Raw genomic sequence first — 18,766 nt, 5'->3', positions numbered from 1 at the left:
CTACAAACCAACCATTAAGAAAAAAAATGTGGTTAGCATCACAGTGAAGAAACAGAAGGGAGAATAAGACAAATGCATGAACCAGAAACTGTCAATTTAGAAATTCCAAGGCATGTTGACTAACTGAATAGAACAAGGAAGGAGAAGTCAATGAAAACATCAGTATTTTGAATCTGGATTAGTTGTGGATTGATGGATATATGTGCTGGTTTGTTTGAGGGTGGGGTAGAAGTTAATGAATTTGGTTTTTAAAATGCTGCATGTGTATTATTACACTTCACTCAGCCATCTTTTGCAATATTTTTTAAAAGTTTGACTTGCTGACTGCACTAAATTGCACAATCATACTGCAATACCAACAATTCCATTCAATCCTAATACTAATCATCTGGAGTTCGGGCAGGCCCCACAGGTTAAGGGCTCAGTTTCACAAGGCTGCCCCACTTCAGATGCCAACTGCAATGAGGTGCCCAGGCTACTCACACTTCTCCCCGGCTGAAGTCTACAAATTCTGGGGTTATCACACCTCCCCCCATTGCTATTACTGTAACAATTCACAGGACTCAGGAAAACACTGTACTTACTGTTACAGTTTATTATAAAGGATACAAATGAAGAGCCAGATGAAGAGGTACAAAGGGCCAGTGTGAAGGGTCAGGGTGCACCACCCTCCTAGCACGAGGAGGTGCTCATCAACTCAGAAGCTCCCTAAACCTGACGATTAAATCACTGACTAATGGTGATTACAACCAATCTCCAGCCCCTCTCCCCTCGAGGGAGGCGGGGGGTTGAGCCTGAACATTCTAACCCTCTTAACACGGGGTTAGTTTTTCTGACAAGCCCCCACCCCAAAGCTACCTAGGGCCCCCACCCCCGCTATAAGCCATCTCATTAGCATAGAAAAGATAGTAAATTCAAAGGGTTTCCAAAGTTCTGCCGAGGGAACCAGGGCAGAAAAAAATATTCATTTTTTATCATACCACAGCAACCCCCAAAAGGGCATGTCCACCAGAACCTCAGAATGTGGCCTTACTTAGAAACAGAATCTATGCAGATGTAATTAGTCAAAATGAAGTCATTCTGGATTAAGACTGGCCCCTAAATCCAAGGACTGGCGTGGCAATTCCATTTCTGGGTATACACTCAAAAGAACTGAAAGCAGGCACTTGAAGACGTATTAATATACTCAAGCTCCTATTAGTATTATTTACAATAACCAAAAGGTGGAAGCAACTCAAGTGTCTATTGAAGGATATATGGTTTAAAAAAAAAAAAGTATAGATATATAATGGAATATTATTTAGCCTTAAAAAGGAGGTCTGACACATGCTACAACACGGATGAATCTTGAAGACATTACGCTAAGTGAAATAATGACTCAAAATCTTACAGGGCAACCTAACACAAGAACCCTGTACAGCCTGTTTGTATTCTTAATATATTCTGAGTCATTTCCTTCTGTTTTCCTTTAGAATACAGATACTTTTTAAAGTTCCAGTTCATGGCAGTCATATTACACAGGACCAAGAAGAAAAAATGTGTCCACATTAGTCCAGAACTTTAAAGGAAGAACAGCACATCCATGAAAGCCAAGGGGTAAAATATTAATTAAGCAAAACGAAAGAGGTCAATGCCCTCCTTACCTGGAAAATCTCCTTCTAAGGCCTAAACATTGTACAAGACATTCTATTTTAATAGGGGGATCAATTTGCCTTCAAGACTGAAGATATCTACTAGATTTCTACAATTCTCTATCATGCAGCAATCAGACATCTACAGTTAACACAAACTTTTACTTACCATTCTATTTCTTCTTCTTTTCCAGAATCCTGGACTTGGATAAGATACCACATAGACTATTAGCTTGTGATAGGGTTCTAGCAATTATCTAATCTAAGGGTCAGCAAACCAAAGCCCGTGGGCCAAGTAGGGCCTGCCACCTGTTTCTGCCCAAATTTAGCTACCACCCGTCTACGTAAATAAGCTTTTAATGGAACACAGCTATTCCAATTCAGGCATACATTGTCTATGGCTGCTTTCAAGGTAAACGGCAGAGTTCAGCACTTCCAACAAAACTCATTTGCCCTGCAAAGCCTAAAATATTTACTATCTGACCCGTCAAAGAAAAAGTTTGCTGACCTTTGTATTCCAAAGGTTCTCAGCCTTCTTCTTCCTCAATATCACACTCAGGTATAATATGTTCCTCGTCCAAATCACTAATAGTCAAAATTCCCTACTTTACGGATGAGGGAATCCAGATCCTTCATTTAAATAGTAACTAGAAATCAGGTAATGTCCAATAACTTTTGAAGTGAACATATGAGCCTTACAGCATAACTACTAAGTTCTGAATAGCCAAGCCAAATTTTCAGAAAGAGTTCCTACACCATGTTGCTTTAGAAATAATTTGTAGTCACTGTTTTAAAAATCTACTATGTTACACGGGCCCCAGGACAGGTTCTCCCTAAAATGAACTTTTTATTTTGTTTATGAAGTGTAGTGTTCATTGGCCATTTGTTTGTCTTTCAACGAACTTTCTTCATTCAGGGTTTAAAAATCAATCATAATAGACTTACTGCTTGATATGAGATAGGACCCCTCCTATTATGGAAGTTATAAAGGCTCGCTCTATAAACTTGGGTAGCCAAGAAGAGACAAGTGAGCTGAGCTCAGCCTACTGGATGTTCCCATCATGACTTAAAATCTACAGGAACTGACACTCATTTCTTTTCCCAGGAACCTAGACCCTTTTTTTTTTTTTTTTTTTTGTTTGGTGAGACAAAGAGTTTCCCTCTGTTGCCCAGGCTGGAGTGCAGTGGCGCGATCTCGGCTCACTACAACCTCCACCTCCTGGCCTAGCTATGAAGTCTTCTAAATGGCTGAGTTTAAGGGATGAAATGTCAAACAAAGAGGAGAAAATGTTGTTAAAAACTTCTAGAATGAAAAAAGGTCACATAAAAATGATTAGGAATCAGAATGTCCTCAAACGTCTCAAGAGCAGATCTGGATGCCAGAAAACACAGCAATACCACCAAAAATCTTACAAAAATAAACTCAAATCTAAAATTCTGGACCCAACCAAACCACCAATCAAGTTGTGAAAATTAAAAATTCCTTCAGACTCAGGAGTCTCAGTCTCAAAAAAATTTACCTTCAACACACACACTTAAGAAGCTGTCGGCCAGGCGCAGTGGCTCACGCCTGTAATCCTGACACTTTCGGAGGCCGAGGCGGGCAGATCACCTGAGGTCAGGAGTTCCAGAGCAGCCTGGCCAACATGGCAAAACCCCGTCTCTACTAAAAATACAAAAATCAGCTGGGTATGGTAACATGTGCCTGTAATCCCAGCTACTCGAGAGGCTGAGGCAGAAGAATCGCTTGAACCTAAGAGGTAGAGGTGGCAGTGAGCCAAGATCACACCACAACACTCCAGCCTGGGCGATAGAGACTCCATCTCAAAACAAAACAACAACAACAACAACAAAAAGAAGCTGCAGCATTGCTTAACTCTATATCAATGTGTAAATCTGAACATAAAGAATAATTTTTCTAGGAAAATTTAAATGATCGTAATTGACTTTTCATCTTATAAAACTAAATAAATCAATAATAATACAGGAAATTGAAAAGATAACTTTTTTAAAGGGAACCAGACCCAAATGGCTCTGGAGAAGAGTTCTTCCACAGTCAATAACAGATTTTTACACCATCCCAGAAAATTTCACAACTCATTCTAAAAACCAACATATCATAAATAAAAGGATAGCACAAATGTACACACAAATACCAAGGAAGAGAACAAAAAGTCAGTCTCCCTTATGATCAGAAATAAATCCTAAAATGAAATCCAACAATATATTAAAAAGAACAAAATGTGCAGATCAAGATTTTGAACCCCAGAATGCACGCTTAGTTCAGCACTGGAAATCCATCAATACATTCATTACATTAAGAGATTAAAGAACAGGGGAAGAACACATAATCACAACAGACGCAGAGAAAGCATTTCACAGCTCAGAGGCAGCACTGGGGATGGCAGTCAGTGCTCCTGGTGCAGTGATGCTAAAGGGGTCAATAAGAACCTGTCCTCAAAAAACTGTGATTGTGCATTGTGACCTGTCTGGTGGTTCTCTGAGGAATCAGCTCAGAGACCACCCCTTCAGAACTCTCTCAGGGCTAGAGCAGCACCCCAGGCAAGTGCTTGTCAAAAGCATTTAAAGACATCCACTAACCAGGGTCACCTGGGGCAAGGGATGACGGCCAGGGTAAGCAACACACAGACTGAAAAGCCTGGGAAAGAAGAGGCTGAGGAGGAAAATATATGAAGGAATGAGAGTGTTGAGGTCTCCCATGTATACTGGGATATCTGGAAGACCATGCACATGCTGAAGGCTGGGCACACGCTCAGAAAACAACTTGAAAAAACCCTAGATTCATACCTCTGGCTGATCTTTCAGCTACGCATATGCAGAAGGTGAGGCTAAGGTTGGGGTTATAGGTGGCCTGGATGAGCAATGAAGTAACGTAAGCACAGGAGTTTTTGTTTGTTTTTTGGTTTTGGTTTTGTTTTATTTGCAGCTCCAGCCATTTGAGGACATCTCCATCAGATCACTGGCTGGGCAATGACAACACAACGGAGACATCAGCGACCACCGGAGACAAGGAACAGAGTCTCTTTTCATTTGGCAAGTCATTAAAAAACCAGACAACTGAAGCCCACAACAAGAAATAGCAAACCCAGAAAAGGGGGGACATTCTGACTTCCAAAATTTCCACATCACAATATTTAAAATGTCCAATTTTCAGTCCCAAAACTGAGGGACTGAAAAAATCAAGTTAACATGATTTAATCAGTTACACAGGTAAATTGTGTGGAATTGACTAACATAAATTAGGATACAATTATAGATATTTTTTCAGATTCATACAGAAAATATGTCATTCTTTAATTCATTCACCAAATATTTAACACATGCTATGTGCCAGGAACATTTGGAATGCATTGTAAAACAGACAGCATTTTTTGTCCTCATGAGGCTTACAGGCTTATGTGGGAGGCAGATTTAAAAAACAAGTAAGTAACTAAAAAAAAATTACAAATTGAGATAAACATTCTGAAGAAAACAAGGGTGCTATAGGTGAAGAAACAGGAAAATATTGAAATTATCCAGTCTAAGGAGCAGAGGAAAAATAAGCAGAGCCTTAAAAAACAGGGGGACATCATTAAAAGTACCAATCTATGCATTATGGGAGTCCCAAAAGGAGAAAACAAAGTAGCAGGAAAAAGAATTGGAGAAAAAAATAAAAAGCTTCCAAATTTGGTGAAAGACATGAACCTACATATTCAAGAAGCTCACCACTCCAAGCAGGATAATCTGGAGACCCACACAGAGACACATTATGATCACACCATCAAAAGCCAAAGACAAAGAGAATCTTGAATACACCAAGAGAGAAGTGACATGTCATGTACAAAGGATCCTCCGTAAGATTAACAGTCAATTTCTCATCAGAAACTATGGAAGCCAGAAGGTAATAGGATGAAATATTTCAAACTGCCATTCAAAAATTATATCCCCAGGTATGACCTAAGGGACTTTTTCATTAATACACCTGCCCTAGAAGAAATGCTAAAAGTACTCATGGCTGAAATGAGAAAGGCTATTCTTTCCCCATTCCTCAAACTCTCTTGATTGAAGCTAAGAAATTAAGCATGAAAGATTTTCTTGAAGGAAAAAAAAAAAAAGAATTAAATGGCTATACACACATAATTATCAGTATGAAAACATCTCATTTATCAGCACTATTAGTGATTAAAATGCTCCAAAAATTTCCTACCAGGTAAATTTTACCTGTTGAAGTACTAAAACTTGTTTCACTTTCACAATTTCGAATGAAAGCACCATGCTTCATACTTTCCTGCCTTACTACATACTGACACAGTGGAAGGAACACTGAACTAGAAGTCAAAAAACCTAAATTCGAGTCTATTTCCCTTTCTTAACAGTTAGGTGGCTGAACTTTTCTGGGCTAGTTTACTACCAAATGTAAATTAAGGCAACTGGTTTAGTATCTAAAGTCTTAACTCATCCCAGCAGTGTATCTTGCTCTACAATGTTACCAGCCTAGGATTTGTTTGAAATATACAAAAGTGGAGGTGGGGGGATGAAAATAGACTGCCAAAATGTTGATGCTAGGTGATGGGTATGTGGGTTCATTATTCTACTACTGGGTGTGTTTGAAATTTTCCATTAAAACTTTTTATTTCTAAGAATTAACTAGAAAACAAAAAACTTACAAGCACCCATTTTTTCACCTCACCTATAAAATCAGATTAGCTCAGGCCCAAGAATGCTGTTGTAAATCTTAAGTGAGATAATGCACTCACTAGGTTGGAGGCTTTTTACGATTTGTGCACTGATTTTTTATTTTATATTTCACAAGGAAGCACCGGAACTGGAAGATCTTGAAACTCATTAAACTATTTGTTCCTTCCCCAAAATGCCATGTTTTTGCCTTTATGTTTTTGTTTTCAGTCTCCAATAAATAACAGTTGTCATTCTCTCTGCTATTAGTAAGGATAGCAATTCCATTTCTCTATCCTTACTACTTGGCTGCAATACCAAATGACTCCTTTGAAATGTATCATGGCAAGGCATGGTGGCTCACGCAATCCTCGCACTCTCAGAGGCTGAGGCGGGCAGATCACTTGAGCCCGAGTTCCTGCCTGGGCACCTTGGCAAAACCCTGTCTCTACAAAAAATACAAAAATTAGCCAGGCGTGGTGGTGCACACCTGCAGTCCCAGATACTAAGGAGGCTGAAGTGGGAGAATCAACTGAGCCCAGGAGGCCAAGGCTGCAATTAGCCATGATCATACGACTGCACTCCAGTCTGGGCAACACAGCAAGACCCTGTCTCAAAAAAAAAGTAAAAAATAAGCAAACACTCCTATAGACACTTTGTGGTACCCATTTTGGCTATCCAGATTATGGACAGCCAAGATCTATTTTATTCAATAAATATTAACCACTTACTATACAGGAGACCAGTGATTTTCAAACTGACAATCTTGAACTCATTTTGTAGGATGTGAAATTAATCTAGATCACAACCAGCATTTTACTGTAATGAAATAGAAAACATTAGAGTGCATGGCATAGTATTGGACCAGTATTGTTCATGAAATTTTTTTTAACTTTTATGTATGTACTAAATCACAATGTCAATCACATTTCTGCGGCTGCCATTTTAAAAAGTTTGAAAGCCACTGTGCTAGACAATATGCTAAACTGAGCTACCAAATAAGCCATCTATAGCTTATTGTAAGCTATCTATAGCTCAATGAGGTATTAACAATGTAAATATTTCTCCAAGCTAACATGATTTAATCAGTTACACAGGTAAATCACGTGGAAATGACTAACATAACTTAAGATACAATTATTATTTCCTATTCGTAAAGAAAACATTTCATCCTTGAATTCATTCACCAAATGTTTGTTGAACACATGCTATGTGCCAGGAACACGTGGAATGCATGATAAAACAGGTAGCATTTTTGTCCTCATGAGGTTTACATGCTACTGTGGGAGGCAGATTTAACAAACAAGTAAAAACTGAAGAAAATTACAAATTAAGATAAACATTCTGAAGAAAACAAGGGTGCTAGAGAATGAAGACGAGAGAGGCACAAGAGCAAGGGACAGACATTCCTCAGATACAATGAATTCTCAAGGAAAGCCTCCCTTAAGAGCGTGAGATCCACTGGATCAGGAGTCAGCCCTGGCAAGAGCGGGTACAGAAGCAGTCCATGCGATGAACTTCCAGGATAAAGGAAACAATCACACAACATGCTGGTGGGGTAGGCAGGGACCAAGTCATACAGAACTCACAAACCTTGTCAAGGAGTTTGGTTTGAAGAGCAAAGGAAACTCTGGCACTTGTGACAAAATGGAACGAAAAACTCCAAAGCATCATGAATAAAGCCTACTTATTCTTCTAAAATAGCAATTCTCAAAACTTCTGACCTCAAAATTATTGAAGACCCAAAAATGCCTGTTTATCTGGATTACATTCAGTGATATTACTATTTTAGAAATTTAAAATGAGAAACGTAAAAGAATACACAAGCATATATTCCATTAGCCATCAGCATAACGTCTTCACGTTATTCAGCCTCTAGAAAACTCCACTGTACGCTACTGAAAGAAAAGAGAAAAAATACAAATAACACCTTAGTCTTTCTAATGAAAAGAGTGTTCACCCCAGAGTTCCCAGGTTACACTGGGAATGCTATAAAACAAGTAATTCTGACCCCCAGAAAAATAGGTCAACTATATATTTTAAAATTTTAATTAGTCTCAGATGTAACACGCAAACATCATGTATTTAAACTGAAAGAAAAGTGGCATATAACAAACCAAACTGCCAGAAGCGATTTCCTACACTTAGTCTTTATAGTTTTGTTTTTCCATTTTGTCAGGCAAACGTTTTGACAGTTGGGCCAAAATTCCTAACAGGATGATTACAACGTAACCATCTGCTAGCATTTACTAAAAAATACTTCTCGAGTATACACTAGACCGGCTTTTCAACGTTTCAATGGTAAGAACTAATCCCAAATGCTTTTGTTATCCATATTTTACCATCTTTTCAAAGTTTTCAAAATAATCATTTAAAAAGTCACTTTCAAGTATCTCTCCACATGTTTTTAAAACCCCCAGTGATATGTAATTTTACCTGAAAGTAGTTTACCTACAATTTTTTAGAGATAGGTGTTTCATCAATATTGTTTATGCTTGCAAACAGGAAAAACTATCCAAAGGAACTGACTCAATATCTAAGCCTTTTGTGTCACGTTTTCACTTTTGCAAGACGCAAATAAAACACTAACAGGGTTATTAGACAACAAATAAGTTAATTTAAAACAGGGATTTATTGAGACTTTCTCAAGAAATCTCACTTTCCAAAATGGCCTACTGTCGCACATTCCTTCACACAGGTGAATCTTTTCGTTATGTTTCTGTAATGGGCTTGAAATCAATCTAAATCTGTCAGGATGGCCTCACAATCTTAACCACCCACCCTACAGCGACCTGCCCCGCTCTCCCTAAGTGACATGTCGCGGGGGGTGGGGGGGGCGCTCTCCTAGCCATAGGACACCGGGCCGGCTTCGGCACTTAATGCCCGCCAAGGCCAGCGATGGGCCTGACACTTACGCAGCCTTGCAAAGTAGACGACACACAGAAGTTCACGGGTAAGTACGATCTGCACAGCGCAGAGGAGGAGCGAGAAAGGGAGAATGACAATAGCGAAGGAAGGCGAGGAAGAAAACTGAATAGGCCGAACACAAAGAGAGTCGGAGCCGCGGAGAGCCTCGTCCTCTCCTAAGCGCGGAGGCCCCCCGGCCTACACCCCCGCCCACCGCGGCGCGGCGCGGCCCTGGCCCCCAGAGTCCGGCTGCCTCACGTACCTCCGGCGCCTGCTCCTCCGCTCGCTCCCAGGGCGGCCGCCATGGCACTCGCGGGGCCCGGCCTTCAGCCTCGCCCACCAAGCCAGCTGGTGGGCCGACGTGCCTGGTCCGGGCCCGGGTACGGGTGACGGAGGACAGGGAAGGGAGGGGGCTGCAGGAGGCAGAGGCGAAGCCGGGCGCTTCGCGGTCCACAGCTGCCCCTTCGCCTCCGCAGGAAGAAAACAACAAACTACCGCAACATGGCCGCGGGCCCGCGCCCGCCGCGGTGCACCCTGGGATGATGGAGGCCGGGAGGCGAGCGGGCGCCGGGGCCTGCCCCCGCCGAGGCCGCAGCAGCCCTGAGGCCACCTCCGTGTTTCGGGCGGTGGGCGTGCAACGCAAACCCGCGGCAATCACCTCCGCACGGCTCCTGAAACCCAAATGTTTGAAGCAGGGCGGGGACGACTGCTGGCCGTAGGTCGATTCCGGGTTCAGTCGTAAGGCGCTTTGCAGCCGTCGGCAAAGCGAAGCTTTACGGCAGCCGGTCTCCCGTTAGGAGCCGGGGAGGCAAGGCCCAGCGTACGGTCCGGGGGACCTTAAGTATCGTTTCTGTACCTGGACAGTAGGTTGGAGAGTGGAGTCTGAATGAGCTGCAATAGTGAACGCCGACGGCTTGTGTTGAGGGCAGGAAAGGGTGCGCACAACTCAGGCAGGTGCTTCCGCGAGGTGAGATGAGTGCCGCCCGCGCCGGGCTAACGTGCACGCGCACTCGTGCGGCGCCCGCGAGCCCTCACTTCCTACAACCCGAGACCCTCCGGACCCGCGACCCCTTCTCCGCGCCCGGCTGGGCAGCGGGCGGCGCCGGGCCCTGATGGGCTCTCGGCCCTCACTGCCCCTGCGCCTTGCGGCCCTGAGAACAAGACGTGAGCGGGACTGACAGCGCCCGGCACTCATGTCTGAGTTTGCATTTTGGAGCAGTGAGAAATAGAAACGAAATCCTCATACTTGACATAAAGGAAAGGGTGCTGGGTGGTCAGACAGCTGTGGACGAAAGGGCTCAGGGGTTTTGGGGTGTGGGGCCCGGGAAGGCGCGTCTGAGTGGTCGAAGTCGGGGAAGGGGGTTGACTAAGTACACACCAGCTGTAAACATTGATTCCATATCGATCAACGTGGGGCTTAGGTGAGGCGTTCTGACCCAGCAGAGAAACTGGAAAGGTAGGCAGGGGCCAGGATTCCGGACTTTGGGACGTTTTTCTGACTCTATGGGGTCTGTGGAAAGATTTTAGAAACAATTTGCATGGTGAGATTTGTATTTTAGAAAGGTGACTAATACAACAATGTAGAGGACCCTGCAATGTGGAGAGGCATGAAACTGGAGGTCCAATGGCGTGAGTTAACAACCAAGACGTCCATACAGGAGATGCATTGGTGGATGGGTGAAGAGATGAGAAAACGGTACGTATAATAAAATGCTGGCCGGGCGCGGTGGCTCACGCCTGTAATCCCACCACTTTGGGAGGCTGAGGCGGGTGGATCACGAGGTCAGGAGTTTGAGACCAGCCTGACCAACATGGTGAAACCCCGTCTCTACTGAAAATACAAAAATTAGCTGGGCGTGGTGGCATGCGCCTGTAATCCCAGCTACTAAGGAGGCTGAGGCAGGAGAATTGCTTGAATCCAGGAGGCGGACGTCGCAGTGAGCCGAGATTGCGCCACCGCAATCCAGCCTGGGTGACAGAGCGAGATTCTGTCTCAAAAAAAACAAAAAAATTATTCAACTGTGAGAACTCACGCCCCAAAAAAAATATTTTGCCAGCAACCCATTGAAAAATGGTCTCTATTAAAAAGCACGTTAATACATCCATATTTAAATGGCTTGAACTCTGTATCACCTTTCATTATTTTTTGAACTGTGGAGGATGGCATGCCTAACTCAGAAAATATTTTTCAGGATAATTCAGTGGTGATCTTCAGAAGAATTCCACAAAAAAACAAATTAACAGATGAAACAATCTCATAAGCCACTTGAAACTGAATTTCTCTAGAACGAGAGTCTATAAAATTTTTTGATCAAACACCCACTGGAAAAATTTTTGAGCGTGGACACCCAGTATTTGAAGTTCTTGGTAAATTACTGTGAGTAAAGATTTAACCAACCCCTTTTCCTTATCTATGAACAGACTTCACTTTGTGTTAACTTTAACTTGCCATAGAAACCTTATGAAGGCAGAATGTCCATTGTGGTATAAAACAACATTGGTTGTAGGCCAGGCGCGGTGGCTCACGCCTGTAATCCCAACACTTTGGGAGGCTGAGACAGGTGGATCACCTGAGGTCAGGAGTTCAAGACCAGCCTGGCCTACATGGCAAATACCCATCTCTACTAAAAATACAAAAATTAGCTGGGCGTGGTGGCACATGCCTGTAATCCCAGCTACTTGGGAGGCTGAGGCACAAGAATCACTTGAACTCAGGAGGCGGAGGTTGCAGTGAGCCGAGATCACACCACTACACTCCAGCCTAGGTGACAAGAGTGAAACTCCATCTCTAAATAAATAAATAAATAAATAAATAAAACATTGCTCATGGTAAAAATGACCTCTGACTTGTACACTGCCTCTGGCTTGAAAGTACTGAATAATCTTAAAACACCTAGTAGGAAGCCATACCTTTAGCCTCTGTTACTGTCTTAACTGAGTGTGGGAATCTAAAAGACAAACTCAGGGAACTGGTTTCCCGCCGGTCAAGGACTTCCAAGCCAAGCCCCCACCCATATTGGTTTGCACCTGAATTGCATTTGGGGAGCCAAAGAGTAGAGCTCTTCCATGCCTGTACTGCAGTGAAGTGTGTTTCTTCTCCTCAATCCTCCATAGTGGAGCTGCTGCCAGGCATGGCATTATATGAGTGTCAGGGGTTAAACCTAAGAAGACTACCTAGTGAGTGCTGCAGTTTCATACATATCCTACTGAAAATCTTAAAAGCAAGCTTCGCTTTTTTGTAAATAAAGTAAATATAGAAGTCTTTCTCATCTCAGTAATGATGAACTGGAAATTCTGTTCCCCTCCTCCAACAAAACAGATTCTGTAGAAAACATTTTTTGTTGTATTGCTAGGTTTTAGGAATAATGTTTCCAAAGGATCAAGAAGGAAGCAAAACACCGAGCACAGTGGCTCACCCTTGTAATCCCAATGCATTGGGAGGCTAAGGCAGGTGGTTATCACTTGAGCCAAGGATTTCAAGACCAGCATGGGCAACATGGCAAAACCCCATTTCTACAAAAAATAAAAATAAAAACAGCCAAGCATGGTGGTGCATACCTTTAACTGCTTTGCATAACTACTCTGGAGGCTGAGGCAGAAGGATCATCTGAGTCCAGGAGTTCGAGGTTATAATGAGCTGTAATTGCACCACTGCACTCCAGTCTGGGTGACCAAACAGAACCCCATCTCTTAAGCAAAAAAACAAACAAACAAAAAAAAAACAGAGCCAAAGCCTGAGCAGTTAGTAGTGTACAGGAAGTTCAGGGTTTCACTGGGGAAGTCATCCCCATTTGCACTGCTAATAGCAAGCAAATTCTTGGACAGCTTTTGAGGAGGGAATCTAAACCCCAGGCTCCCAAATTAGGCCAGAGATCCTGGAAGGGCTTTCTCAGATTATCCACTTACATTCTTCACAGTTTAAGGTCAACCAACTATGGACTTAAAATCAAAGATCACAAAATGCACGAGGGAAGAAACCACTGTAAGTGAAAAATACAAACTAGATTGACCTCCTAGGGGCTTTAGTTATTAAAATTACCATAAAGGACAATATTTGAAAGGTTTAAGGAAATAAAAGATGAAAGAAATCAAGAAGAGACTGTCTAGAGTAGCCAGAGAGTGCTTCCTTTTTCTTGTATCTGAACAATGTCCTAAAGCCATTAGGCAGCACTAGTGGTATAGCAGGGCTGGGAGAGGTGGGGAGGGATGTGCTGGCCAGGCTAGAGGATTGGAGCCCAAGCATGTCTTTCAGCCCACTACCTGTGAGAGGGCTGCCCAACAAGGCGTGTGACAGCACCACAGGTTGCAAAGTATGTCCTGTGGATTGGCAAAGTGAGGAGGGCATCCATCCATGGGGGCAGTTCAACATGGGGAGTCACATATGACCGGGCTACTAGGACATGATCCTGAGGTATGGGCCCAACGTGGAATTCAGGGCCCTACTGGGATGAGGTGGGAGTTGCCAAAGATAAGTAGACTAGAACGGCAGAACACAAGCATTGTGAGAGTTTTCACACTGGTGGGAGGCAGAGCACAGGGAATCAGAACTCCGGTATATAAGGGGACCTGCATGGAGGAAGGTGACAACAGAGATGGCGTATTGGTTATGAACAGGGAAATTTATCAGATATATAAATATATTAAGGGTGATGGAGCTAAGTTTCTCACTGTGCAAATAGGGAGTTACTTACATGAAGAAAAAGCTAAAATTAACCCTATGGTGTGTTATTAGAATAAAGAATTGGAGTGATTGCACTAATGGTTTTTGATAATTGTATTTCATTGTAGGAGTAAGTGTATATGCAAATATATGTATGCCTATTTTTGCATAACTCTGTGTGTGTGTGTGTATGTGTGTGTGTTTCCTAACTGTCCACCAAGAGTGCCCTGGAGACAGCAGCCCATCTTGAGCACACCCAGCACCTAGACCTTGGTTTCTAAATACCACTTTTCAAAAGGAACCAGTATTACTTGGAAAAACAACTGATTTCAGGGCTAGGGCATGGAATTCGCAAGATCAGCCTGGAACATCTTGTTCCCTCCAAAAATCAAGGAAGTGCTTGAATAGTGATAAAGATATGTCAAAATGACACAGAAGTGAGATTTAATGGGCCAAAGCAGAGATGAGATGAGCATCAAATTAAATAATGAGAGTAATAGACTAAAAACAGGAAAGCTTGTGTCTATACAAATATTGATAAATAATAAATTGAACTTTATATGGAAACAGTATATCAAAATAGTTAAGGTGTTCCTTCCTAGAAAATATGTATTAATTACATAGTAGAAAAGAATAATTTTCAGTGGAACAGCCTCTAAAACCACCCTAACTGATCAAAGTAAACATTTTCAATAATGAGATAAGTAAAAGTTGCCACCTGATATAATACAATAAGAAGAGTACAGCATCACTTCTGTGATAATCCTGTCAAAGATACCTAACCAAGTCTAATTCTGAAGGAAAAAGGACAAACTCAAATTGAGAGACATTCCAGAAAATAACTGGCTTGTAATCTACAAAGATCTAATTATGAAAGTCAAGGAAAGACTAAGAAAACATTTCAGAGTGAAGAAGAAAAAGACATCACAACTAAAGGGAATAAATGATCTTTTCACTCTTATTGAGACAATTTGCAAAAATTGATAGGGTCTGAAGGTTAGATGGCAGTAACACACAAAGTTAATTTCCTGATTTCAGTGATTAATAAGCGGCATGGAGGAAGAAAGGCTTTGTAGTAAATACATACTACATGCAGTACTTGTGGCTGCTGGGGCATCTGGTCAGCAACTTAGTCACAAATGATTCACAAAAAAAGTTTAATTTTACTCTTAAACTTTCTATGGGTTTGTATTGCTTCAAAAAAATTAAAGAGGAAAAAAAATCAAACATGTTCAAAATACAGTTGTTAAAAAACCCAAAGGGAAAATTACACAGATGAGACATAATTGAGAGAATTTGGGAATTAAGGGTAGACAAATTTCGCAGACTATAACACAAAGAGAAAAGGAGATGAAGGATGTGAATGAGAGGTTTAGCAATTGAGAAACTGGAATGAGGATGCCAAACACATGATATAGCTTGAATGTTTGTATTCCTCCACCCCAAATTCATATGTTGAAACCTAATCCCCAAATGTGACAGTATTTGGAGGTGAGGCCTTTGGAGGTGAATAGATGAATGAGATGAGTGTCCTCATAAAGAGACCCCCAAGAGCTGCCTTGCCCCTCCCGCCGTGTGAGGTTAGAGTGAAAAGATGGCCACCTATGAGGAATGGGCCTTCACCAGACACTGAATCTAATGGCACCTTGATCTTGGACTTCCCCACCTCCAGAACTGTAAGAAAGAAATTCTGTTTATAAGTCACACAGACTGTGTCATTTCATTACAGCAGCCTGAAGGACTAAAACACTGTGTAAAAATGAGGTTCCAGAAGGAGAGAATAAAAAGAATAGAGGAGAGGCAATATTCAAAAAGATCATTTCACATGATTTTTAAGAATTAGTGAAAGACATAAATCCAAAGATTAAGGAAGCATAACAAGCATGGAGTAAAAAAAAAATAAAAAGAAATCCACATCTAGACGTGGAGAAACCAAAAATTTTAATAACCAAAAAAGAGAAGATATAAAAAGCAGCGAAAGAGAAACTTCCACCTCTGGCCATGATGGAGTACTGAGACAGGCTTCTCACTTCACAAACAACTTGAAAACTGGCATATTTGGAAATGCTCTTTTCAGACATTGGAAGACAGGCAGTCGAGGACCATGATCCCTGAGAGAATGGCAACAAACGAGGTGGGCCTTATGATAGCCCAGCTTTCTGGATTGTGAGGCAGGAAGGGGAAACTCAGGTAGAACGCAGTGGTCTTAATGATTTGGGGCCACAGGGATGACAATTTGTAGGTGCTGGTGTGGGACATTTGTGGGTTGCAGTACTGGAGATGAGGGAGCTAGGCAGAGAAAGAGTTCTGGAAATCTGCATGGAGTCACCTTGAATATGTTGCTGTAGGGTGAAACTCCACGAGGATAGACAAAGTACATCGGGAACAACCAGAAAGCTAGAGTAAAGGTTACTCCAGAATCTCCTAACAGAGCTTTAGAACAATCCTGGAAGGGAGTATGCTGATCAGCAGGGAATTTAATGGCCTGCCAGAACAAAGTCCAATATTTTTTAAGAGAAGACAACCAAATTCGGCACTCAATAAAGTAAAATTCACAAAAGTCCAGCATCCAATCAAAAATCGCTACTGAAGTGAAGGAGCAGGAATATATGACCAATACCAGGAAAAAAATTGATCAATAGAAATAATATGACAGAAGTGATGGAATTACCAGGCAAAGAATTTCAAACAATTACTATACGTACTATACGTATGCTCAAGAATTTAAGGAAAAACAAGGCCATAATGAAGAAAGAAATAGACAGGAAGTGAATATTTTAGAGCTGAAAAATACAGTATTCAAAATAAAATGTTCAATGGGTAGAAATTTCCAGTTTTATCTCATAGACGCAGAATGCTGGATAAAGTATCACTGCCAAGGTTACAGCAAAAAGCACTGTAGCTTTCTTGAGCCCATCAGAAAATCAACATTGCAGAGCAACCAAATAACTGGAAATCTAGGGAGAGACACCTCGGAAGAAAAACAGGACCTGAGCATTCGCTTACCTGGGACAGAAACAAATAATGCCATATGTGTGGGAAATAAGAGTCAGCTAAAACGTTTAGAATGAATTTCTAAATATCGTGTGTGAGAGTAGGAAGTCCCTTGGGGCTGCAGAGTAGAGAGGTTTGTCTCCTCTTGCAGGCCTCTTGTTCATGAACTCCACCAGGTACTCACAGGAAAGATGGGAGAATCCTGAGAAAGTTCCTCATTATGTTGTTTGAGGGAGGGAACAGTGTCCACTCGAGAAACCCCATCAGTACACACCTCCCTTATCTCACTTACGGAAAAAGGCCTTCATGGAGAAAGGACACAAAAACTGTGGCCTTAGGGCAATGGGGAAACCCATTTCCATTGTGCAAAGGGGACAGAAAAATAACAAGCTCTACCCTAGGAGAGGATCAGGGATACCTGCCAAGCCCAACACTGCAACTGGTAGGAGGAGTATTTTGAAGTCCACATCCCTGAGACCCAGACACTCCTTGTGTAAGAGGATGCTTAAACAGAATATCAGAGGATTCTGATCCTCTTCTATCTCCTGTCACCAGAGTAACAGATGTCAAGTAAAAATGACAAAATACAGTTGGGAGGCCCACAAGAGACTGCTTCTTTCAGGACTGCAGTGCAAAGAGAAGACCCAAAGCCCAGAGGAAGCGCAGACACTGAGAAAACAATCTCACAAATGAGCCCATGTTCTAAGTACAAGGTGTCACTGGAGGAACTTGGACCCTTTTGTGCACAGAGGATAGCTGTGGCAACAACAAATATCTCACTAAGCCCAACTCCTGAATAAGATAGCAAACTCATACTAACAACCTACTAGACAGCAAGATATGCTCATCTCCAGTCATAGAAAATGTTTACCGTAGTCTACACTATCACTAAAAAAACGAGGTTTCAAGCAAAAATTCATTGTACAAAAAGGAAATGGTAGAAATGGAGGTGCTAGAAATTAAAAGCACAATGATAGAGGTGAAGAATGCCTTCAGTGGGTTCATTGATACACTTGACATGGAAAGAATAAGTTACCTTGAAGAAAGATAAATAAAAATTATCCAAACTGAAGCAAAGAGAAGAAGGAGTGCAGGAAACAACAGAGCATCTATGAACTGTTGAACAACACTGAATGGTCTAACATATGTATAGTTAGAAGAACAAGAGAGAAAGGAGTGGAACAAATGTCTGAAGAACTAATTTTTTCAAGATTTATGACAGGCACCAAAACATAGACCCAAGAAGCTCAGATAACACCAAGTGAGATAAATACCAAGACACAAGCAAACAAGCAAAAGCCCCCAAATCCAAATATATCATGTTCTAATTGCTGAAAAAGAAACATTTTCTCTTTTCCTAGAGAGGAAAAGAACAATAAGAATTATAGCAGCTATCTCATCAAAAAGCATACAAGCCAGAAGACAGTGGCATGACCAATCTTTTATGTACTGATGGAAAAACCTGTTGTCGGAAACGGTTACCCAGCAGAAATACCTAAGGAGCAAAAATGGAGGGAATTCATTGCGAGCAGACAAGCTCTACAGGAAATGTTAAAAGAAGTTTTTTAGGCACAAGGACTATGATAACAATCAGAAATCTGGTTTAACACAAAGAAATGATGAGCACGGTTGATGATGAGTGTAGTTGAAATTGAATATATGACGGTAACATTTTCTCCCTATTTTTAATGCTCTGAAAGATTGATTGGAGCAAAAATAGGGAAAATGTATTGTGTGCTTAGAGCATACGAACAAGTGAAATGCATGACAATACAAAGGATGAAAGGGAGGAAGTGGTCATATGTTGCTATAAGGTTCTTATCTACATGTGAAGAAGTACAGTATAATATTTGAAAATAGATGCATAGTAATTAAAAATATAAATTGTAAACCCTAAGGT

At 41.6% G+C, this 18,766-nt stretch overlaps 1 protein-coding gene across 10 annotated transcripts in view; it reads right to left on the bottom strand.

The window, feature by feature from the left end:
• RBM33 (RNA binding motif protein 33) overlaps nucleotides 1-10,185 on the bottom strand; it is a 137,483-nt gene extending 127,298 nt beyond the window's left edge. For 3 of the 10 annotated variants that reach the window (XM_063668041.1, XM_063668043.1, XM_063668044.1), the window contains exon 1: nucleotides 10,069-10,185. Coding sequence is in view for 6 of the 10 variants with exons in the window: in XM_054494167.2 (XP_054350142.1) it covers nucleotides 9,475-9,517 (43 nt within the window). In the remaining 4 variants the exon portion in view is untranslated. Of the gene's footprint in view, nucleotides 1-7,036; nucleotides 7,056-9,474; nucleotides 9,928-10,068 lie in introns of those variants that run through there. The other 7 variants (XM_054494160.2, XM_054494164.2, XM_054494168.2 and 4 more) reach the window with 5 other exon arrangements.
• Nucleotides 10,186-18,766: the final 8,581 nt, after the last annotated feature.

This window comes from Pongo pygmaeus, chromosome 6, assembly GCF_028885625.2.
Source record: "Pongo pygmaeus isolate AG05252 chromosome 6, NHGRI_mPonPyg2-v2.0_pri, whole genome shotgun sequence".
NCBI classification, from domain to species: domain Eukaryota; kingdom Metazoa; phylum Chordata; class Mammalia; order Primates; family Hominidae; genus Pongo; species Pongo pygmaeus.
Note: the sequence above shows the minus strand (reverse complement) of the source record. Positions and strands in the feature narration are given on the sequence as shown.